The sequence below is a fragment of the Phacochoerus africanus genome, chromosome 16, assembly GCF_016906955.1.
Source record: "Phacochoerus africanus isolate WHEZ1 chromosome 16, ROS_Pafr_v1, whole genome shotgun sequence".
In the NCBI taxonomy this organism is placed as follows: domain Eukaryota; kingdom Metazoa; phylum Chordata; class Mammalia; order Artiodactyla; family Suidae; genus Phacochoerus; species Phacochoerus africanus.
In genome coordinates this window covers 6,989,908-7,015,416 of record NC_062559.1, presented here as the reverse complement: position 1 = coordinate 7,015,416, position 25,509 = coordinate 6,989,908, and the positions used below count along the sequence as shown (strand labels likewise).

At 45.6% G+C, this 25,509-nt stretch overlaps 1 protein-coding gene across 1 annotated transcript; it reads left to right on the top strand.

The window, feature by feature from the left end:
- The first annotated feature begins 13,185 nt into the window (after window positions 1-13,185).
- GSTK1 (glutathione S-transferase kappa 1) lies at window positions 13,186-18,619 on the top strand. Its single transcript, XM_047763278.1, has 8 exons — window positions 13,186-13,395; window positions 13,917-13,998; window positions 14,191-14,319; window positions 14,624-14,724; window positions 14,966-15,001; window positions 17,220-17,336; window positions 17,966-18,059; window positions 18,341-18,619. The coding sequence occupies exons 1-8, from the start codon at window positions 13,324-13,326 to the stop codon at window positions 18,388-18,390; spliced, it is 681 nt and encodes a 226-aa protein (XP_047619234.1). The 5' UTR covers window positions 13,186-13,323; the 3' UTR covers window positions 18,391-18,619.
- Window positions 18,620-25,509: the final 6,890 nt, after the last annotated feature.

Genomic DNA, 25,509 nt, shown 5'->3' with positions numbered 1-25,509 from the left:
TGTTTGGAAGAAAATAAAGTTGGATTAGAAGGTAAATACAAATGGGTAAAAGACCTAAATATGGAAAGTAAAATTATATGATTAATAGAAGAGAATATAAAATAATTTTGTGACTAAAGGGTAGAGAATCCTTATTAAACAAGCTCCCGAAAGCTCAAATATTGATTGGCATTCCATTCAATGAAAGTCACAGATGACACAAGTCAAGGAGGAGACATTTACAACGTGGAGACCACTAGCTAGACGAGACAAGAAAAACTGGGGTGCGCACACACAAACACATAAATAGGCAGAGGAGGCTGTGAAGGACGACAGGAGATGGACTCACCCTCACTTGTAACCAGAAATATCCAAATTAAAACAATAATAAGATACTATCTCAGGGAGTTCCCATTGTGACACAGCAGAAACGAATCCAGCTAGTATCCATGAGGATGAGGGTTCCATCCCTGGCCTCGCCCAGCGGGTAGGGGAGCTGTGGTGTAGGTCACAGATGAGGTGCGGACCCTGCGTGGCTGTGGCCATGGTGTAGACCAGCAGGTGAAGGTTAATAAGAAGGATAGGGAATGCTTATTATCCTTACAAGAACCCCATTGAGGTGTTCCCACCGTAGCTCAGTGGTAATGCACCCAACTAGTATCCATGAGGACGAGGGTTCAATCCCTGGCCTCGCCCAGTGGGTTAAGGATCTGGTGTTGCTGTGAGCTGTGGTGTAGGTCCAAGATGTGGATCAGATCCCATGTTACTGTGGCTGTGGTGTAGGCCAGCAGCTGCAGCTCTGATTTGGCCCTTAGCCTGAGAACTTACATATGCACCACGTGTGACTAAAAATTAAAAAAATAAAAATAAAAATAAAAAACAACAAAGATGAGGACAGATGTGTAGGATCATAGTGTCCTCTGAATTGAATGCGAATGATTAACTTTACTGTCTCTGTACCTGAGGTTAAAACACACACACACACACACACACACACACACACATACACATACACTTTTCTCCCTGCAGAAGCTTGCAATACAATGGGAGATTTTGCAAATTCCTATATACCATGACAAGGGCACAGTAAGAGAATGCATAGGACAGTTCAAGGACCCAGGAGAGAGACATTTAGCTTAACCTGCAGGTTCACCAAGGGATTCTGGGTGACGGGAGTCTTGAGGAGCAGTAAGGTTTAGGGCTTAAGATTTGGGACAACATTGTAGGTCAACTATGCTCCAATAAAATTAAAAAAAAAAAAGATTGGGGGCCTGAGTTAGGATCACTGTTGTGACTCCTTCCAGCCTGTATGATTTTTGGCAAGTTATGCTCCCAGAGTAAGGACACCTAGGAAACACCCCTCCCTAAGAATATATTCTTAGAACTCAAAGACCCCATCAGAACCTCACCATCACCTCAGCTCTGATCGAGCCTCTCTCAAGACAGTTCATATCTCTTTAAGAACCATCCCTCCAATTGCATCCGACGCAGCTCGGATCCCGCGTTGCTGTGGCTCTGGAGTAGGCCGGTGGCTACAGCTCCGATTCAACCCCTAGCCTGGGAACCTCCATATGCCGCGGAAGCGGCCCAAGAAATAGCAAAAAAAAAAAAAAAAAAAAAGGCAAAAGACAAAAAAAATGCACCTCCTCACTGATTTGTGTAGAGCATTTAGGGAGGGGGCTGTGGTGTTCTTTTGCAATCCTCAGCAAAGGAAAGGAGCAGACACATCATATCAAGGGGTGATCATATCTTGAAAGCAGAAGGTAGTGATGACTGTGCTGCCTTTACAATCAGGAGGGGAGTTCCCATCGTGGCTCTGCGGTAACGAACCTGACTAGGATCCATGAGGATGCAGGTTGGACCCCTGGCCCCACTCAGTGGGTTAAGGATCCAGCGTTCCCATGAGCTGTGGTGTAGGTTGCAGATGCAACTCAGATCCCATATTGCTGTGGCTGTGGTGTAGGCCAGCAGCTGTAGCTCCGATTCAACCCCTAGCCTGGGAATGGAATGGAATGGAATGGAATGGAATGGAATGGAATGGAATGGAATGGAATGGAATGGAATGGAATGGAATAGAATAGAATAGAATAGAATAGAATAGAATAGAATAGAATAGCATAGCATAGCATAGCATAGCATAGCATAGCATAGCATAGCATAGCATAGCATAGCATAGAATAGAATAGTAAAAACCAGTCAGATGCAAAGGGTCTCTTGAGCCTGTGAGTGACTGAAAGTCGGCCCACATGCCATCACTGGCACATGCACTTAGGCTACCAGCTGCTGGATTAGAAACAAAATCCACCAGGCGCACACACTGAGTCCGTAACTAGAATGTTATTTTGTCCTAAGGAGGTGGCTCTTGGTCCAAGAAAGGGACTTAGTCCCTGGAGAGTTTACAAAACTCAATTGTAAAACACTTGCCAAGTTTGTTCATTTTTCTCACGAAAGGAACACGAAAATCAAAATAGTTGAGTGGCCTGGAATGTGCTTAGGGAATGACCTTGGAAGTAAGGAAGGAAAAGGACATCGCAGACATTTTCCAGGCACGAGTCCCACGGACAGAGCTTAACGACATCTTCTCTAGCGGTTTTGAAGCCAAAATCTGGTCAGGGAAAGAGACAAGGTGCATCCTTCAAAGGATGCACCTTTGAAGTTTCAAAACTGAGAACAGTTTCCCACCCAGGAAGTGGCCACCCAAGTTTAGGGACAACCTGTTCACCCACAGACGTGTACGCAAATATTCCTGGCAGCATCGTTTCTAATGGCCAACAACTGCAGATAATCCAAATGCCCATCGCCTGGTGCGTGGACAAGCGGAACATGGTACCTCCACACAACCGGATGATTCTAATTCCTCAGAAGACAGCTAGTAACTACCTAACTTCAGAAAGTCCCCTCGTGCCAGTTTTCAGTCAATCCCCACTCCCACTCCCAGAGTGGGGAGAAACCACTAATCTGTTTCCTGTCTTCGCTGAAAAATGTCATAAATGGAATCATATGATATGGAGTCCTTTGCATCTGTTTTCTTTCCCTTAAGCATATATTTTTGTCACCACTGGGGTTGGCGCCTACTACTGGCATCTACTGGGAAGGAGCCAGGGATGCTGCTAAACATCCTGCAATGAGCAGGACAGCCCCCACCATGAGAATGATCCCGTCCAGCACGTCAGTGGTGCTGAGGCTGAGAAACCAACCCTGCACTGGTGGAAGGAAAGTATGAATCGATGAGCCCATGAATCGCTCTTCTAAATCTGAGGATTGTTCTTACTGTCCTCTCAAATCCCAAGAAAAATCTCGAAGGTATTTCAACACCCCTTCCCCTTCCATAATTTGACATTTGTTTCTCTAAAATATTATTTTGAAAGAAGTCCCCAGGATGGGAGAAATATCAGGATTATTCTGTCCGAGGCACTGCAATGCTCTGCAGAGACTGTCCCCCCACTTCAGGCATGACCCCCAGCTCATTGGGGGAGGGGACAGAGGACAGTCTGCAGATAAAGCGTCACTTCAGCCAAGGTCAGGCCCTCTTCCCAGGGCAGCTCACATCCCATGAAAGGTTCATGGGGGGTGTAAAGAGCCAGCCAACTCACCCAACTCGGGAAACTCTGAAGGGCCAACCCAGCCCAAGAATTCCTCAGGGGTTGTCTGAGCCTTTGTTAAGACAGCATCACAGGAGTTCCCACCATGGCACAGCAGAAAGGAAGTATCCGTGAGGATATGGGTTCAATCCCCGGCCTCACACATGGGTCAGGAATCCAGCATTGCTGTGGCTGTGGCGTAGGCTGGCAGCGGCAGCTCTGTCACGACATGCACAAAAATAAACTCAAAATGGCTTAAAGACTTAAGCACAAGGAGTTCTCATTGTGGCTCAGCGGAAACGAATCTGACTGGTGTGCATGAGGATGAAGATTCAATCCCTGGCCTCACTCAGTGGGTTAAGGATCCAGCATTGCCGTGAGCTGTGGTGTAGGCTGCAGACGAAGCTCAGAGCCTGAGTTGCTGTGGCTGTGCTATAGGCCAGCAGCTGTGGCTCCAATTCAACCCTTAGCCTGTGAACTTCCATATGCGGTGGGTACAGCCCTAAAAAGACAAAAAAAAAAATTTAATAAATAAATTTTAAAAAGACTTAAACATAAGATATGACATCATAAAAGTCCTAAAAGAGGACATATGCAAAACATTCTCTGACATAAATCTTATAAATGTTTACTTAGGTCAGTCTCACAAGGCAATAGAAATAAAAACAAAAATCACAAATGGGACCTAGGAGTTCCCGTTGTGGCTCAGATATGACTAGTATCCATGAGGACGCAGGTTTGATCCCTGGCCTTGCTTAGCAGGTTAAAGATCCAGCGTTGCTGTGAGTGTGGTGTAGGTCACAGATGCGGCTTTGATCTGGAATTGCTGTGGCTGTGGCGTAAGCTGGCATCTACCAGCCTGGGTACCTCCATATGACATGGGAGTGCCCCTAAAAAGATAAAAACAAACAAACAAACAAAAGAGACCTAATCAAACTGACAAGCTTTATTGCACAGCAAGGGAAACCATAAAAAAACAAAAACAAAACGAAAACAAAACCTACAGAATGGGAGAAAATAGTTGCAGATGATGCAACTGACAAGGGATTAATCTCCAAAATATACAAACAACTCACACAACTCAAAAAAAAAAAATCAAAAATTAGCAGAAGACTCAAATAGACATTTCTCCAAAGAAAACACAGATGGTCAGTAGGCGCATGAAAAAAAAGCACTCGACATCACTAATTAATAGAGAAATGCAAACCAAAACTACATGAGGTACCACCTGACACCAGTCAGAATGGCCATCATTAATAAATCCACAAATTACAAATACTGGAGAGGGTAAGGAAAAAAGGGAACCCTCCTGCACTGTTGGTGGGAATGTAAATTGGTACAGCCACTATGGAAAACAGTATGGAGGTTCCTCAGAAAACTAAATATAGAACCACCATAAAATATAGCAATCCCACTCCTGGGCATATATCCAGACAAAACTTTCATTCAACACATGTACTCCTATGTTCATTGCAGCACTATTCACAATAGCCAAGACATGGAAACACCCTACATGTCCATCAACAGATGAATGGATTAAGAAGATGTGGTACATATACACAACAGAATACGACTCTGGCATAAAAATGAACAAAATAACGCGATTTGCAGTTACATGGATGAAACGAGATTCTCATAATAAGTGAAATAAAGTCAGAAAGAGAAAGACAAATACCATACATCACTTATATGTGGAATCCAATATGGCACAAATGAACCTATCTATGAAATAGAAACAGACTCACAAACATAGAGAATAGACTTGTGGTGGCCAAGGGGGTGGGGGGTGGGAGTGGGATGGATTGGGAGTTTGGGGTTAATAGCTGCAAACTGTCACATTTAGAATGGATAAGCAATGAGATCCTGCTGTACAGCACAGGGAACTATATCCAATGTCTGGAGATAGAACATGATGGAAGATAACAAGAAAAAGAACGTAATATATACATCACTGGGTCACTCTGCTGTACAGAAGAAATTGGCACAACATTGTAAATCAATTATACTTTACTAAAAAAAAAATAAATAAATAAGCAAAATAGGAGTCCCCATCATGGCGCAGCAGAAACGAATCCGACCAAGAACCATGAGGTTGCAGATTCGATCCCTGGCCTCACACAGTGGGCTGAGGATCCAGTGTTGCCGTGAGATGGGGTATAGACTGCAGACGTGGCTCAGATCTGGTGCTGCTGTGGCTGTGGTGTAGGCCAGTGGCTACAACTCCAGTTGGACCCCTAGCCTGGGAACTTCCATATGCCCGAGTGCGGCCCTGAAAAGACAATAAACAAACAAACAAACAAATAAACAAAATATATACAGTTTATCACCTATCAGTTATACCTCAGAAAAACTATTTTAGAAAGAAGAAAAGGGAGGGATTCCCATGTGGTGCAGCAGGTTAAGGATCTGGCTTTGTCACTGCAGTGGCTCAGGTTGCTGTTGTGGCACAGCTTTTGATCCCTGGCGCAGGAACTCCCACACATGCTGTGGGTGCAACCAAAAAAATTTTTAAATTTTAAAAATTCCTAACATAGCTATTTTCATTTTTTCGCCTTTGTGGGTTTTATGCACATGTCCAACATGTACCTATTTTACGATGGTGTAATGACACCGTATATTAACTGTTCTCAGCTGTGATGCTGTCACGCTGGTGAGTCCTGATGTTCCAACTGCAAGATGTACCAACTAAATTTGCTCTTGATCATATTTCAAATACCCGGTTGGGGGTTCCCACTGCGGCTCAGTGAGTTAAGAACCTGACATGGTATTCACAAGGATGTGGGTTCAACCCCTGGTCTCACTCACTGGGTTAAGGAGCTGATGTTGCGGCAAGGGCTGTGGCGTAGGTTGCAGGTGCAGCTCCAATTTGACCCCTGGCCTGGGAACTTCCATATGCCACAGGTGTGGCCATGAAAATAAGTAAATAAGCAAATAAACAAACACAAATACATAAATAACATACCTGGTTTGCCAAGGTTTACCTCTTTTACTATATTATAGCATATCTAAGATTAGAACCACTATAATGTCAACTTGTATCTCTCTGCATATCGGCATGCTTTCTTACGTGCAAATACTAGCAGGCAGAATTTCACATAACCCTTGGCACATCCTTAGGAAAATGTCAGGCACTGAGGACCAGTGATGTAAATACTCAGTTGCATCTTGGCAAACATTAGATCTTAAAACTGTGTCACATGTGTTGCTACATGGCCTTCATCATTGACATTTGCCTTAAATCAAAGTAAAATATAAAAATGTAAGAAATCATGTAAATAAGCCTTCTAGCAATCCCTTCCCCCCTTCTGCCAGTATAAGTTCCTAAAGATGACTTCTTTTTTTTTTATTATTTCTTCCTTCTTTCCCTCTCTTTCCTTCTTTTCTGACTGTGTTTCTTTGTGGGTCAAAAATCAAAAAGCGTGAAACAGGGAGTTCCTGTTGTGGCTCAGCAATACCAAACCCAAAAGTATACATGAGGATGCCGGCAGGTTCAACCCCCTGGCCTTACTCCGTGGACTAAGGATCTGGCATCACCAAGGTCTGTGGTGTAGGTTGCAGACAAGGCTCAGACCCCGTGTTGCTGTGGCTGTGGCATAGGCTGGAAGCTGTAGCTTCCATTCGACCCCTAGCTTGGGAACTTCCATATGCCACACCTGCAGCCCTAAAAAGAAAAACGTGCAAACAAAAAAAAAGGTGTGAAACATGCTGTACAACAAAAACTCTCCCACCTGCCCTGCCTCTAATAACTAGCTTCCCTCCTCAAAGGCAATCAGTTTTATCAGTTTTTTTTTGTCTCTCCAGCCATGAGTATCAAGGAGCGTATATGTGAATATCCACACGCTTAGTATTTCAATTTTTTTTTTTTTTTTTTTTGGTTTTTAGGGCCACACTCACAGCATATGGAAGTTCCCAGGCTAAGGGTCAAAATGGAGCTACAGCTGCCAGCCTACACTACAGCTCACGGCAACGCCAGATCCTTAACCCACTGAGCAAGGCCAGGGATCAAACCCGCATCTTCATGGATACTAGTTGGGTTCATTTCCACTGCGCCACAACAGGAACTCCTAGTATTTCAACTCTTAAAAAAAAAAAAAAAAAAAAAAAAAAAAAACCAGAAATCATAAGCATGGTTTTTTACATTTTTTTCACTTTTTAAGAAGTAGGATAACACTAATTTTTCCACAATATTATTATGCAAAGAGGACTTCCCTGGTGGCCTAGCAGTTAAGGGTTAGGCAATGTCATGGCTGTGGCTCAGGTTTGATCCCTGGCCCAGGAACTCCTGCATGCTGTGTGTGTGGCAATAATAATAATAATTTGTAAAAAGTCTTTTTAACGTTGAAAATACGACAGACACTGGTGTACTGAATTAACCCCACATCCATGACACTTAGTTTTCCTACCTTTTGCTTTGACAAACATTGCTGTAATAACCTCATACTGCATGTAGAAAACATGTTTATTGTATAAATTCTTAAAATGGGAATTGCCAGGTCAAAGTGCGTGTGCATTTTAAAAACAAAGATAGCGCTACACTGCCCTTTAGAGTTCGTACTTAGAGGTTGCACTGATTTTCACGCCCACCACTTACATAAGACAATGACTTTCCAGGAACCCCTGCCAAGTCCCTGAGTCCTAAAATTTTTCATCTCTGCCAACGTGATAGATGAAAACTTATCATAGTGTAATTGTAACCTGCAGTTTTCAGAAGTGTACACAAGCAGGTCCGTGTTTGAGAGCCATCAACATGTCCATTTCTGTGAATGCTCTGTTCATATCATGTGCCCACTTTTCCATGGGGCTCCTGTTCTTTTACTTTGCTGATTTTTTTAGCTCTTTCTACACTAGAAGAACTAGCTTTCTGACTATAAAATGGACCTAAATATTTTTCTCAGCTATGTTTTTAACTTACTGGATTTTGCCAAACAGATTTTTTGAATTTTATGTAATTGAATGTATAAATCTTTTCTTCTAAGCTTTCTGCCTTTGATAGTAGTTAGCAAGGCTGTTTCTACTCTCAGAATTTTTTTAAAGGTTTTTTCCTACTGTTTCTCAGGTCTTTTGTTGGTTTCCTTTTTTAGCACATAAATATTTACTCTATCTAGAGACGTTTCTTGTGTACAGTCTGTATGAGGTATGGGCCCAGTTATATTTTGTTTAAACTTCTCAGTTGTGCCATTTAATAATCCATCTTTTACTGATTTAAAAAAAAACAACTTATTAAAGGAGTTCTGATTTCAAATACATAATTCCAAATTACATGATTAAAAGTCTAAGGATAGAATACATTTAATGTAAAATTTAAAAAGTACTCTTGGTATGTTACATGTTCATGTACATGCTTATTTGTACTTTTATTAGAAATTAGATAAGAAAGGAAATAGAGAAATTCTTACATCAGCCACAGGCAATTTCCCAGTAATGAAACTGATGCTTATGTGTCAGAGTGACTTAAGTTTCTTTGGGGTAGCATCCATTTTTAACGCTTAATAATCGAGTAAGCCTATTTTACTCTTTATAGCATAAAGGAACAAGTGAGAAGAATATTAATTAATATAGTTCTAAATGTCTCTTTCAATCCCATTATATTGCTCTAATAAGCTATATCTCCTTGAACATAAACTTGCATGATTGACTACAGAATATATATCTAGACACATAGGTCACAAAATTTCACAGATTATCTGTGTTGATGCAATTTTAACATTCTAATTGTCCAACTAAACAAATCCAGGCGTTACCGCTGTGGTGCAACAGGTTCAGTGGCATCTCTGCTGCACCAGGATGCAGTTTTGATGGACCATATGGGTTAAAGGATCCAGTGTTGCCACACCTGTGGCCGGAGGTCACAACTTCAGCTCACATCTAATCCCTGGCTGGGGAACGCCATGTGCCTTGGGCAGCCAAAAATGGAAAAAAAAAAAAAAAAAAAAAAAAAAAGAACTCAGTGTTGTCTTTGTAGCCCTGCAGGTTTGATCCCAGGTCCAGTGCAGTGGGTTAAGGATTCTGTGTTGCTGCAACTATGGGATAGGTTGCAGCTGCAGCTCTGATTCAATCTCTAGCCCAGGAATTTCCATATGTCACAGGTGCAACCAAAACAAATAAAAAACAAACACACACAAAAAATAAATCCAAACTGTCCAATTCCAAATTGATGCCATCGGAAAGGCAATCATACCGTGGATTAAATACAGTTTAGTGCTGTTTTGAATGTAGACAATATCACTGACTTGTGAAAGATAAAGATCCTTCTCTCCCTCCTCCAAAATTTGAAAATTACGTCATGTTTAGTTCCGCTATAAGTTTCTGTTTGCTTGGTGGACTAGTTAGGGGTTTTGGTTTTGTTTTTCTTTTGGGGGGGGGACTTTTTAGGGCCGCATCCATGGCATATGGAAGAAACTAGGCTAGGGATCAAATCAGAGCTTCAGCTGCCAGCCTACACCACAGCTCACAGCAACGCCGGATCCTTGACCCACTGAGCAGGACCAGGGATCGAACCCATATACTCAAGGATGCTAGACAGGTTCGTTACAGCTGCATCACAATAGGAACGCCAGAAGTTCCTCTATTTGCTATTTCTGCTACTTTAAATAATCAATTTATGCCACTATTTCTAATCCCAACAATCAGTAGGTAAGCACTCCTCTCAGCAAAGAGAAACTAATTGTGCACAGAAGTGTACATTTTTTTGGTTATTGTTCTCACTCCATATTATCCACAACAGGGCCCAATCTAATAATAACAACAAAAAAAAAACAATAATAACAGGGTATGGAGACAAGATGTAGAGACTCAGATCAATGTTCACCATTCTATGACTCAAATACCCATGAGTCCATGGTGCTTTATTTATTTATTTATTTGTCTTTTCTAGGGCTGCACCCGAGGCATATGGAGGTTCCCAGGCTAGGGGTCTAATCGGAGCTATAGCTGCCGGCCTACACCACAGCCACAGCAACACGGGATCCAAGCTGCGTCTGCAACCTACACCACCAAGCTCACGGCAACGCCAGATCCTTAACCCACTGAGCAAGGCCAGGGATTGAACCTGCAACCTCATGGTTCTTAGTCGGATTTCTTAACCACTGCGCCATGATGGGAACTCCGAGTCCACAGTGCTTTAAGTGAATGAATGAATGAATGAATAGATAAATAAATAAATGGGACCATTCTCCTTTCCGAAGAATTCTAATAAATGCAGAAATAGAAAATCACCATTAGAACATCACAGGCAAGATCCACTGATGACTGCTAAGAGCAGTAAATGAACGTTTAAGGGAGAACAGGCTTATGCCTCAAATATCTCCCCCCCAGATACGTCTTAATTACTGTAAGGTTTTCACAAATGTCCACAGATTCTTCGATGTTCTTCCCTCCAGAAGGTGGGTTTAATCTACCCACCCCCTTCCCCTGCCCTGAGATTCGGCTGCACCTAGTGACTCCCTTCCAAGGACTGGGGTCTGGAAGGGGGGACACAGTGATCACGAGTGACCAAGTGGTCACGGTCAGCATCACTGGTAATAAGTCAGGTTTATATCAGGAACGGCCTGACTGAAGTGGAGGAGAGGGGCATTTCATTTTTGTGGTATACTTTCCCAAAATCCATAACCCCAGCCTGGGCATGAGAAAACATCAAACCCAAACCAAAATACTTGCCCAATGCTTTTGCTAAGTGTCAAGATCATAAAATATAAGAAAAAGCCAAAAACGTGCACAGATAGGATTAGACTCAAGAGACATGACTTCTAAATGCGATGTGGGGAGTTCCCATCATGGCTCAGCAGTAATTAAAACCGACTAAGATCCATGAAGATGCAGGTTCGATCCTTGGCCTCGTTCAGTGGGTTAAGGATTTGGTGTTGCCATGAGCTATGGTGTATGTTGTAGATGCGGCTTGGATTCCGAGTTGTTGTGGCTGTGGTGTAGGCCAGCAGCTGTAGCTCCAATTGGACCCCTAGCCTGGGAACTTCCACATGCTGTGGGTTCAGCCCTAAAAAGCAAAAAAAAAAAAAAAAGAAGAAGAAGAAGAAAATAAATGCTGTATAGTATCCTGGACTGGATCCTGGAACAGAGAAAGGTCATTAGTGAAAGAATGGTGAAATAGGAATGAAGTCTGTAATCCAGTTAGTTTCCCAGTTTTGATGGTTATATATGCACGAAATGTTCACATTAGGAGAAGCTGGATGAGGGAAATGCAGAAACTCTTTGTACTACCTGTGTATCTCTTCTGTAAGTCTAAAATGATTTCCAGACATAAAGGTTTTAAAATAAAAGTGATGATCAACTTTTAAATCCTATGACCAAGCTAAATTAGCTCTTAGATACTTTTAAACTAACATTGTTGAAGAAAAACAAAGTACATTTTTTTAACGTCAATAATTTAGTTTCACTGATCATTGTGCAATTAGTTTAATGTGAAAGTGGGTGAAGATAACATCATTTCCCATTCCATTTTATATGTTCTGTGTAAAGGTTTAAAGGTTTACACTGTATCCTTGTATTCTGATGGCCTTAGGGTTGTTTTTCAATGCATACAAATGAGTGGAATCTTTATAAGTTTTCCAATTCATAAAATTAGTAATATTAAGAATAATTTAATAAAATTAAATGGAATTTTTAAACTTGTTTCTTTGCAATAAATGTAATTCAAGTACAAGACAATATGACAGGAGTTCCTGCCGTGGCGCAGTGGTTAAGGAATCCGACTAGGAACCATGAGGTTGCGGGTTCGATCCCTGGCCTTGCTCAGTGGGTTAAGGATCCGGTGTTCCCGTGAGCTGTGGTGTAGGTTGCAGACGCGGCTCGGATCCCGCGTTGCTGTGGCTCTGGCGTAGGCCGGTGGCCACAGCTCCGATTCGACCCCTAGCCTGGGAACCTCCATATGCGGGAACCTCCATATGCCCCTGGAGCGGTCCTAAAAAAGCCACACACACACAAAAAAAATAAAAGACAATATGACATATTTACAAGTACGAAGACAACAGACTATTCCTCATTATCCCTCCAATTACCGCTGCAGTAAGGTATCCTCTCCTTCGTTCACAATATATTGGTTATCAAATATACTCCAGACATTGTGCTAAACTCTTGAGAAATACAAAAAAAAAAATTATCACTGGGTCACTTCTTACTCTGCCCAGTCCCAGAAAGTCTTGCAATTGCCAAGTAACACTAAAAGCTGAGGTGAATCGTAATCCTTTCACTCCCCACAAGCCTGAATAAGGTAGTGTTATTATTATGTAAACCCTATTTTTATGCCTATGTTTACGAGAGAGGAGGCCACTGCGGTTCAGAGAGGTCAACAGGCTTGCCAGAGGCTCACAGCTAAGTGAGAGGCCAGCACTCACCCTTAAACTACGTCCGTTTGCCCCGGACTCCACTGCAGGGCAGGGCGGTCACCGTGAGGTGCTTGGGTCACCACACCGGCGCGCTCCGCAGGGGATATCCTCTCACCCTCGCCTCCCGGGCGCTCTCCGCTTTTCCAGGGCACCCCACAGCCAGCCCGACTCTGCCCGCTGCGGGCTGCGCGGCCGGGGCGGGGCTGTCCCCCGAGCCGGGGGCGGGGCTCCGGAGAAGGATGGGCGGGGCGGGGCGGATGGGCGGGGCGGGGCGGGGCCTGACCCCGGGGAGGCCGGGAATCGGGGCGGGGCCCGTCCTCACTCTGCGCCTGGAGCCGCGGCGTGGACGTTGCGCACTAGAGAAAGGGAACGATCAACGCTCGGCTTGCTGGGCCGCGCTTGCTTCTCAGTTGTCCGGCTGCAGCATGGGGCCTCTCCCGCGGACCGTGGAGCTTTTCTACGATGTGCTGTCCCCCTACTCCTGGCTGGCCTTCGAGGTGACGCCTGGGGAGCCGCTTCAGCCGGGGCTTGGAGAGCAGAGGGGAGGGCGAGCTTGGGGCGCGGGAACCGCAGTCTTGTGAAACTCCTGGCTCTGCCCGACGCGTTTAAGACAAGTTGATAGAGCCAGGGCTGAAGGTCACTGTGTCGGTAAACAGAATACGATCGCTGGCTCCAGGGAGAGCCCTTATATCCTAAAGTAGGGGTTTCCTACAGTGGTTTGAAAGAGGAACAGCTCCAGAGAATGTAGGAGAAATCCATGGCACCGCCACTTCTTAGCCCTCCGATGTCAGTTTTGCGGGGTAGCGTGCAGAACAGATAAAAACTGTCCACAAAGATCCTGGGATGGATTTCTAGGCGCAGAGAGTTTTGCCATTTCAAACCAAGCAATTTAGGGCCTCCTCCTAAGCCCTTCCCTGCACGTGTAGCCTCTGGCTGGTCATTACTATGAACCTTTCCCTTCCCTCAGCCTTTTTCACTGCCCATCTTTCACTCTCCATCTTCGCCTCCTCTCCTGCAGATCCTGTGCCGGTACAAGAACATCTGGAATGTCAACCTGCAGCTGTGCCCAAGCTTAATTGGAGGGATCTTCAAAGACAGCGGTAGGAAGGCGTTTTCTCCAGGGTTTTGAGGGAAGACTGACTTCAGAGACCCATTGGCACTATCCTCCACTGGAGTTTCATATTGGTGGCAGCAGCCAGTAATATACCCTCTGCCCAAGGCCTGGGAAGGAGTCCCCCAGGCCTGGGACTCTTAGGTGTCTCTTACCAGTGAGCCTAACTGTCCATTTTCAGGAAACCAGCCACCAGCTATGCTTCCCCGCAAAGCTGTGTACTTAAAAGAGGACATTAAGCGACTGGAACACCATCTCCAGGTTCCCATCCACTTCCCCAAGGATTTCTTCTCTGTGATCCTTGAAAAAGGTGAAAAACATGGGATATAGATGGGGCATCAAGTGGAGAGGAGTAGATTTGGAGATCGCAGGGCCGGGAAGAAGAGGCTTAGGTGCTACATTAAGTGCAACAAACCTTGGGAAAACTCAGGATAAGAGTTGAGCGAGGTTGTGGGGACATAAGGACAGGAAGAACAGGACTAATCAGTTCTCAGAAACTTGGGTGGGAGGCTGAGGACAATGGTGCACTGCAGGGTGTCAGGTGCAGGAAAGAGCTGGTCTTCCATGGGAAGCAGGCTAGGAGGGCCCTACTTCTGAGGGCCTCTGCCCCACAGGAAGTTTGACAGCCATGCGCTTCCTCACCACCGTGAAACTGGAGCACCCCGAGATGCTGGAGAAAGTGTCCAGGGAACTGTGGATGCGCGTCTGGTCACGGGTGAGGGCAGGGCTCTGGGAACCCACGTGCGAGGATACCCAGTGTGACTTGGTGACCTTCCCCTCGGTCCTGCCCTCCGCGTTGTTCCCTGACCTGGTGCCCTCTGGGTGCTGCCCTCCCTGTTGTTCCCTGAACTGGTGCCCACTAGGTCCTGCCCTCCGCGTTGTTCCCTGACCTGGTGCCCTCCATCACACCCCTCACTCACCACCCCCCCTCACACCAAGTGTCCTCTTCTTCCCAGGACGAAGACATCACAGAGCCCCAGAGCATCCTGGCCGTGAGTGTCCCCTCTCATGGGGAATCTGAGTACACTTGGCATTGGGTGCAGAGAGGACAAGGTTTTCTTACTGGGTGGACGAGGTCATAGTTATTTGGGGAGGAAGGATGTTTGAGAGGCCAAATCACCAAAGCATTGGAACTAAGGACTCTTGAAAGAATATTTCATGGTTGAAAGAGGAAGTGCAGAATTCTCCCTGGGTAGCATGTATTTGATGAAAGAACTTAGTGGCAGAGAGGGAATAATCGTTGGCACCTGCCAATGGGGAGACATGAAGTATTGGCAAGTCTTGGCCTCAGGACTCCAACACAAACCTCACCAATATATCTGGAGTGGAAAGCAGAAAATTTAAAAACAGGCTTTAAAAAGACAAAAAGAGAGAACAGACTCAAGTAGAATTATTCAGAAGCCTCGATGAGAAAAATGGAAATAGCTCAAAATATTAAATGTGTGCCAGCCATAGATGGAGGTATAAAAAGTAACTTTTTTGGAGTTCCCATTGTGGCTCAGCGATAACGAACCTGACTGGTATCCATGAGGACTCGAGTTCAATCCCTGGCCTTGCTCAGTTGGTTAAGTATCTAGCGTTGCGGTGAGCTGTGGTGTTAAGTCTCAGATGTGGCTCAGATCTGTTGTGGCTGTGACCTAGGCTGCAGCTGCAGCTCCAGTTTGACCTGCTAGGGAACTTCCATGTGCTATGCCACAGGTGCAGTCCTAAAAATAAAAAATAAGAAGTTTTTCTTCAGGATTACATCAGGAAATTCAACGTATCTTTTCCTTAAGTTGACAGGAGATAATTGAGCCATATTCAAATTTAATATATGAAATGACAAGTTACAAAAAAGTTAAAACATTCAAAGCACACCCAATATCTCCTCCAGAGGATGTATTCCTGTAAAAGTTTACGCGCAGGCTTGGTTTTTCACCTCATATTTAACCATCATTTTCCATGCATTTAAAACTCTTGGAGAGGGAGTTCCCGTCGTGGCTCAGTGGTTAACGAATCCGACTAGGGACCATGAGGTTGCAGGTTCGATCCTTGGCCTCACTCAGTGGGTTAAGGATCCAGCGTTGCCGTGAGCTGTGGTGTAGGTCGCAGACGTGGCTCGTATCTGGCGTGGCTGTGGCTGTGGTGTAGGCTGGTGGCTACAGCTCCGATTTGACCCCTAGCCTGGGAACCTCCATGTGCTGCAGAAGCGGCCCTAGAAAAGGCCAAAATACAAAAATAAAACAAAATAATACAATACAATACAATACAATACAATACAATACAAAAAGTCACCTGGGCACCACTGCCCAGAAATTCCAATGTCACTGTTCTCGGAGACGACGTGCAAACTGGGATTTTCAAAAGCTCCCCCCACGGGAAGATGCTAATATGTGCAGCCAAAGTTGAGAACCACCGATCCCCAAAAATCCCAAACTGAAGCCACTGACGTTCTCTTGAGGCCAGGCAGGTGGCTGCAGCCGTGGGCCCTGTCAAAAGTCCTCAGAAAATTCTGTAGGAATTAGAGCCCAGCCCTTGATGCAGGAACTGTGAGAAGCAGGAAGGCAAGAGCCCTGGATAGGTTGTTTGTTTGTTTGTCTGTTTTTTGTCTTTTTAGGGCTGCACCTATGGCACATGGAGGTTCCCAGGCTAGGGTTCAAATAGAAGCTATAGCTGTCGGCCTGTGCCACAGCAATGCCAGATCTGAGCCAGGTCGTTGACCTACACCTCAGCTCACAGCAACGTCAGGTCCTTAACCCACTGAGCAGGGCCAGGGATCAACCCCGCATCCTCATGGGTACTAGTCGGGTTTGTGACCCCTGAACCACGAGGGCAACTCCAAGAACCCGGGGCTTAATGCCAGGTGCCTGGGAGTCTAGCACGTCTCTGCTGCTGACAGCTCTTCAGCCCCAACCAAGGCGTTTGCTGATACTGGATTCAGGCTCCTGGCCTATTAAAGAAGAGCTCAAGAAGCTGGTCTCTAAGACGCCCTCTGGCCTTAAATTTCCACAGCTGTGACTCTTTGTCACCTGCTCTTTCCACTAATCTCAATATTTTGAAGGAAAGCAAAAAACACAGCCCCTCTTGGCAAGGAAAGACCTCTACTCATGGGTGGATAAAGGCACTGCCAGGATAATGTGGGGGCAGAAAATAAAAATACCAGCGTTTTCCCCCGGGACCCCCAGCCCTGCTAATGCAGACACGGTTCTGTTCCCTGCTGCGTCCCTTCAGGCGGCAGAGAAGGCCGGCATGTCCACAGGACAGGCCCGAGGACTCCTGGAAAGGGTCTCAACACCAGAGGTGAAGAACCAGCTCAAGGAGACCACTGAGGCGGCCTGCAAATATGGGGTGAGCAGCTCCTTGCTGAGTCCCCATCCCCAGTGCTGAGACAGAGTCCCGGCTCGGTCCCCACGCCCCTGTCCAAAAGCTGCTACCCAACGCGAGTCCTCTGTCTCTCCCCGACCACCCTCCTCCTCGCCCATCCTTTTCCTGAGCCCCAGAAAGGAAGGGAAGGAGGAGAATGGCAAGAGAAAGAGAAAATGCTCCTAGAGCCCTGGAGCCTCTTATCAGACACCTCTGGCTGCTTCGTATCTACGACCTCAGACCCGTAATGACTTGCAGCCTTCAGCCGCACCCCAATAAACACCTGCTCCAGGAGTTCCCATCATGGTGCAGCGGAAACAAATCCGACTGGGAACCATGAGGTTGTGGGTCTGATCCCTGGCCTCGTTCAGTGGGTTAAGGATCTGGCGTTGCTGTGAGCTGTGGTGGACGTTGCAGACACTCTTCGGATCCTGCGTTGCTGTGGCTGTGGCTCAGGCTGGCAGCTACAGCTCCGATTAGACCCCTAGCCTGGGAACCTCCATATGCCTCGAATGCAGCCCTAAAAGGACAAAAGACAGAAAAAACAAAACAAACAAACAAAAAAAACAGCTGCTCCAGCACCCTCCTCCCTGCACCATAACTGCTTTCTCTAGGCCTTTGGGCTGCCCATCACTGTGGCTCACCTGGATGACAAAACACACATGCTCTTTGGCTCTGACCGGATGGAGCTGCTGGCACACCTGCTGGGTAAGTTACAGGTTCACGCTGAGCGGCCTTTGACCCCACCCCTGTGTTCTATCAGTTGTCCCAGAAGGATGGACTCAGAATTTTTTTTAAAAATGCCCTGCGTGCTTCCAGTGCTGAAGCCTCATACTGACAAGGTGTGCTTGAGGTAGAATGAGAAAGGGCCACCTTCTCCTGGAGAAGAGAAGGGAGCCTTCTGTATTTTAAGCCAGGCAGAGCTCTTCTAGAAAACCTCAGGGGGCTCGTGAGGCCAGCCTCTGACATACGTGGCTTTCTCTATCCAGGCGAGAAGTGGATGGGCCCTGTGCCTCCAGCTGTAAATGCCAGACTTTAAGGAAGCAAAGCTGTTGGTATAAACAGAAGACCATCTGCTTACCCCTCCAGCGCCGGGCCTGGGACTCTGCTTTCCTATCTGACAGAGGTTCCTCTGTGGCCCTGGGGGATGCCGGGGAGGGGGCTGTGTGGTACACCATCCACCGTTAGTCTCATAGCTGCTGTTACTTCAGTGCCTTATGAGAACCCCAGGCTCTGGTTCCCAGAGAATAAACCTCATGCCATTCGGGCTCCTGTTTCTGGGCCTGTGTCTTTGCTGGTGTTTGTGTGTTCCTGTCCCTGCAGTCACGCCTGGCCATTCTAGGTATTTGACAAGTACAGCCCACTGTGTGCTCCCAGCTCCTACCCACCGTGGGCCAGCTCATGGGGAAGGAGCACGAAGCAGTGCCTCTTTCTCTTCTACAGAAGCTTCCTGAGTCTCTCAGAGACACAAAACTAAACCAGGCAGGTTTTGCAGCTAACCAGTTTGGCACTGTCTTCTGACCAGCTACGGTGCCTGAGACAGGGCGGCGGCCAGAAGCCCAGTGGGAGCGGAGGCTGGAGTGCAGAGTGTGACTGAGCTTGCATCCAGGTGCTAAACCAGGGTCTAGCTACTCTGACCAGAAGAACCAGGCCAAGGCAGTGCAGGAAGGCTGGCCAGAGCTGCCGTGGCCTGAAGAAGTTGCACATCTGCTCATAGTGCCTTCCCCTCACCCGCAAAGCAGATCCCCAGAAAGGCCCAGACCACTCTCCCTGGCCTGTATGACCCCTGTTCCCTCCCACAGGAACCCGTAGCTGTCCCACTCCCCCAGTTATTCATCCAAAGTCCCTGCTCCATCTGTGACCACTGTGCAATAATCAGAATGCCTCGTGTTTTGAAAATATCTGGGAGTTCATGCTGTGGCGCGACAGGATCAGTAGCATCTTGGGAGCGCTGGGATGCGTGTTTGATCCCTTGGCCTGCAGAGTGGGTTAAGGATCTGGTGTTGGTGCAGCTGTGGCTTGGGTCTCGACTGCTGCTCGGATCCGATCCCAGGCCTAGGAACTCCACATGCCTCGGGGTGGCCAAAAATGAAAAAAAATAAAGAAATAAGGGAGTTCCTGTTGTGGCTCAATGGAAACAAATCCGACTAGTATCCATGAGGATGCAGGTTCGATCCCTTCCTTGCTCAGTGGATTAAGGATCCAGCATTGCTGTGAGCTGTGCTCTAGGTTGCGGACGTGGCTCAGATCCCTCACTGCTGTGGCTGTGGTGTAGGCCAGAGGCTACAGCTCCGATTCAGCCCCTAGCCTGGGAACCTCCATATGCCAAGGGTACAGGCCTAAAAAGACAAAAATAAATGAATAAAAATAGAGAAGGGGAGTTCCCATCATGGCGCAGTGGTTAACGAATCAACTAGGAACCATGAGGTTGCGGGTTCGATCCCTGCCCTTGCTCAGTGGGTTAACGATCCAGCATTGCCGTGACCTGTCTGTAGGTCACAGATGCGGCTCGGATCCTGCTTTGCTGTGGCTCTGGCGTAGGCTGGCAGCTACAGCTCTGATTAGACCCCTAGCCTGGGAACCCCCTGTGTGCCGCGGGAGTGGCCCAAGAAATGGCAAAAAAAAAAAAAAAAAAAAAGAGACAAAAGAAGGCATTAATGTATTCTGGAATAAAATATATCAAAATGTTTTCATATTATTTGTATACTTTTTAAATGATAATTTATTCTGGTAAAAAAATGCTCAAGTGAAAAAATACAAGAATTTGTAGATTCACATTTGGGTATAATCTTTCTTATTATTTTCTAAATTTATCAACTACTTAATCCTAAATCTTATCCCAGAGTAATGTGGGATAATCTCTTATTGTAGATGCACATTTCCCATCCCTGACCACCCTTCCTTCAGAGATTCCAGCATCCTATTTCTCTAATCCACTTCCAGAATTTAATCTCTGGAGGGATGAGACAATTTCTAGACAATCATTACACACGTGATCTAGAGCATAATGTCTGAACTTCTGCCAAATAAAAAATGGTTGTATTTGCTGGGGTTCTCCAAAGAAACAATAAGAGTTCCTGTGGTGGGTCAGCAGTAATGAACCTGACTAGGATCCATGAGGACATGGGTTCGATCCCTGGCATTGCTCATTGGGTTAAGGATCCAGCGTTGCTGTGAGCTGTGGTGTAGATCACGGGTGCAGCTGGGATCTGGCGCAGGCAGGCACCTGCAACTCCAATTTGACCCCTAGCTTGGGAACCTCCTTATGCCGTGGATGGAGGTATAAAAAAGAAAGAGAGAGAAAGAAGAAAGGAAAGAAGAAAAAAGAAAGAAATAGGGAGGGAGGGAGGAAGAAGTGGGGAAAGAAAGAAAAAACTCAATCGGTGACTTGTAAATACATAGAAAGATTTATCGTGAGGTATTGACTCACATTATTACCAAGGCTGAGAAGCGCCGTCATCTCATCTGGCATCCTGCCATCTGGAGGCCCAGGAAAGCTGGTAGGGCAGTTCCAGTCCAAGTCCAAAGGCTGGACAACCAGAGGCACCAATGTCTGCGGGAAGGAGAGGATGGTTGTGTCAGTTCAAGAAGACACTAGATTCACCCTGTCTCTGCCTCGTTCTACTGGGCCCTTAAAGGACTGGATGATGAAAACGCACATTGGTAGGAACCATCCTCAGTCTGTGACTCAAATACTAATCCTCTTCCGGAAACACCCTCGCAGGCGCACCCGGAAGCTATGTTTTATCAGCTCTCTGGGCATCCGTTAGCTCAGTCAAGTTGACACATAAAATTAACCATCTTGGGAGTTCTCGTTGTGGCTCAGCTGTAACAAACCCGACTAGTATCCATGAGGTTGTGGGTTTGATCCTTGGCCTTGCTCAGTGGGTTAAGGATCTGGCATTGCCATGAGCTGTGGTGTAGGTTGTAGACACAGCTCAGATCTGGCATTGCTGTGGCTGGGGAGTAGGTCAGTAGCTGTAGCTCCCATTTGACCCCTAGCCTGGAACTTCCATATGCCACAGGTAGGGTCCTGGGGAAAAAAAAAAAAAAAGAAAGAAAGAAAGAAAGACAAAATTAACCATTTTAGCCAGAAAGGGAAAAGCCCACAAATACAACTGTATTTTTTAAAATAAAAGAACACTCTTTTCTTCTAATTTAAACAGTGTCATCCTTATTCTTAGTTTCTTCCTTTCCTCCCTTTCTGATCAACATTGTAATGTAATATGAAATTTACCATGTGTCAGCGTTCAGAATTCAACACTGAACCACTTCCTTGTGTTGTAGTTCAAATTCCAAGCTTACCAGATAATGTTATGCTTCCAAAACACAACTTTCTTAGGTAAAATTCTTTTTTTAAATTTGCTTTTTATGGTCCCACCTGTGGCATATAGAGGTTCCCAGGCTAGGGGTCGAATCAGAGCTACAGCTGCCGGCCTACACCACAGCCACAGCAATGCCAGATCCGAGCCTTGACTGTGACCTACCCTGCAGTTCACAGCAACGCCAGATCCCTGACCTACTGAGTAAGGCCAGGGATCGAACCCACATCCCCACAGATACTAGTCGGATTGGTTTCTACTGAGCCACAAGAATTCCCCCTGCCCTCCACTCTTATATGTGCTTCCAGAAATGTCCATATTTTGTTTTGTTTTGTCTTTTTGGGGCCATGTCCACGACATGTGGAAGTTCCCAGGCCAGGGACTGAACCCACTCCAGAGCAGTGACCTGAGCCACATCAATGCCAGATCCTCAACCCACTGCACTACAAGGGAACTCCTTTTTTATTTTCATTTTTAATTTTTGTCGGGCCACATCCATGGCATATGGAAATTCCCAGGCTAGAGGTCAAATCAGAGCTGCAGCTGCCAGCCTACACCACAGCCACAGCAATGCAGGATCCGAGCCACATCTGAGACCTAAACCACGGCTCACAGCAATGCCGGATCCTTAACCCACTGAGCAAGGCCAGGGATCGAACCTTCATCCTCATGGATACCAGTTAGGTTTGCTACTGCTGAACCACAATGGGAACTCCTATTTTTTATTTTATTTTTTTATTTTTTCTGGGAATGCCCGTTTTTTTAACACACAAATGTCAGGCATAATAGGGATCCCACGTACCCTTTGTCCAGTTTGCCCTACGTTACCATCTTGCGTAACTAGTACAATAACACAACCAGAAAACTGACATTGATGCAATCCATCAAACTTATTCCTATTTCACCAGTTTTACATGCACTCATTTGCAGCTGTGTTTTAGTTCCGAACAAGATTATCACGTATAGACTCATGTGACCACAACCACAGTCTAGATACAGCATAAGGATCCCCCACACTGCGCTTTCCACAGCCAGAGCTACCTGCCCCCTGCCCTTCTCACTTCCCTGACCCCTGCCAGCCACTGATCTGCTCATAGAGTTGTCATTTTCCAAGGGATGTATGAATGGAGTCAGGTTGGCTTGTTTTCACTCAGCATAACCCTTTCGGTCCACCCAAGGTGTTTGTGTGTATCCTTAGCTTGTTCTTTTTATTGCAGAGTCATGTTTTGTGGGATGGATGCACCAGTTTGTTTAACCTGTTGAAGGACATTTAGGTTGTTGCCAAGTTTGGAACTGAAAAACAGTTCCTGGACCGAATTTCAATGTGTGTGTGTGTGTGTGTGTGTAGGATTCCTCACACCAACAAGCAATTCTCAGATGCCAGCATGATACCTGAGAACTCAACTCAGTTCTGACACTGTCTCCCGAGAGACAACATCACATTCCACAGGTAAAACCACCCTCAACCTCAGGTACCAGCTGTGAGTCCAGCTTGTCACCTGCAATTCTGACAGACTGGCTATAAACCAGAGGTTCTCATGACTCCCTCCTTGGGTTTGATTAATTTGCTAGAACAGCTCACAGAACTCAATAAAACCCATGTACTCACTAGATTAATGATTTATTATAGAAGTGTGCTAAAGGATCCAGTTCAACAGCCAGATGAAGAGATATGTAGGGTGAGGGCCTGAACAAAGGAGCGTGTCCTCACTGAGCTTGGTGAGCAGCCCCATGGCACATGGAAGCATTCCAGTTCCCCAGTGAAGAAACTCTCCAGTGAGGCCCAGGAAGCCCTCCTTTTGCGGTGTTGATGGAGGCTTCATTACATAGTCATGATTGACTAAATCTCTGGCCAATGGCAGCTGATTCAATCTCAGGCCCTTCTTTCCTCCCCAGAAATCAGGGGGCAGGACTGAAAATTCCAACGTTGTTTCTAAAAGTCACTTCAAAAAGGAGTTCTCTTCTGGTACAGAGGGTTGAGGACCCAGCATTGTCACTGCAGTGGCTCCAGGCACTGCTGTGGTGTGGGTTCAATCTCTGGCCTGGGAACTTCCAATAAATAAAAAAAATCACTTCATTAACATATCAAAGACACATTTATCATCACTCTCCTGGCTTAGGATATGCCAAGGCTTTGGGGAGCTATGAGCTGAGAACTGTGGATGAAAACCACATATGTGTGAGAAATATATTTTGGTTATCTAAATATGCAAATATAGGAGTTCCCATCATGGCGCAGTGGTTAACGAATCTGACTAGGAGCCATGAGGTTGCAGGTTCGATCCCTGGCCTTGCTCAGTGGGTTAAGGATCCAGCGTTGCCGTGAGCTGTGGTGTAGGTCTCAGACATGGCTCAGATCTAGCATTGCTGTGTCTGTGGTGTAGGCCAGCAGCTGTAGCTCCCATTCGCCCCCTAGCCTGGGAACCTCCATATGCCATGGGAGCGGCCCAAGAAATGGCAAAAAAATAATAAAAAATAAATAAATATGTAAATATATATATATATTTCTTACCGATTACAATATCACAGGAGTTTTTCAAGTAAATCTGCTCTGAACATACATGTACAGGGTTTTGTGTGCACATAAATTTTCATTTCTCTGGGGTAAATGAACAAGGGTACAATTGCTGAGTCATGTGGTAAGCGCATGTTTATTTTTATAAGACACTCCTATACTTTTCCATAGTGGCCATATCATTTTACCTTCCTACAAGCAATTCATGAATGATCCAGTTTCTCCACATCCTCGCCAGCATTTGGTGTTATTACAGCTTCTTATTTTATCTTTTCTGATTGGTGTGTAGTGGTAGCTCACTGTGATTTTAATTGGAATTTTCTTTCCTTCACCCACAGCAACGCAGGACCCGAGCCACTGTCTGCGACTTACGTCACAGCTCGCAGCAATGCCAGATCCTTAACCCAGTGAGCAAGGCCAGGGATTGAACTGCATCCTCATGGATGCTAGTCGGATTCGTTTCCACTGTGCCACAACAGGAACTCCCTACTTGGCATTTTCTTAAGGGCTAATGATGTTGAACATCTTTTTGTGTGCTTATTTGCCATCTGTACATCTTCTTCAGTGAAATATCTGTTAATGCCTTTTGCCCACATTCCAGTTGGATTGATCTGATAAATTTCCATATTTTACTTGGAAGACTACAAGACGCTGATGAAGGAAACTGAAGATGACACAACCAGATGGAAAGCTATATTGTGTTTGTGGATCAGAAGAAAAACTATTGTTAACATGACCATCCTATCCATGGCAATCTACGGATTTAATGCAATCTCTATCAAAATACCAAGGGCATTTTCCTCACACTAGAAAAAATAATGCTAAAATTTGTATGGAGAGCACAAAAGACCCTGAATAGCAAAAGAAATCTTGAGAATAGACAAAGCTGCAGATATCACATTCCCTGATTTCAAACTGTACCATGAAACCCATAGTAATCAAAACTGTGTAGGGTGGTGCAAAAATAGACACAGAGATCACTGGAGCAGAATAGAGAGCCCAGAAATAAAGCCACGCTTATACGGAAAATTGATCTAAAACAAAGGAGCACGGATATACAATGGGGAAAACATAGTCTCTTCAATAAATAGTGTTGGGGGAGTTCCCCAGTGGTTCAGCAGGTTAAGGATCTGGTGTTGTCACTGCTGTGGCACAGGTTCAACCCCTAGCCCAGGAACTTCCACTTGCCAAGGGCACGGCCAAAAAAAAAAAAAAAAGTTATGTTGGGAAAACTAGACAGCTACACACAAAAGAATCAAACTGGACTACTCACACTATGCATAAAAATAAATTCAAGGTGGGTTAAACACTTAAATGTAAG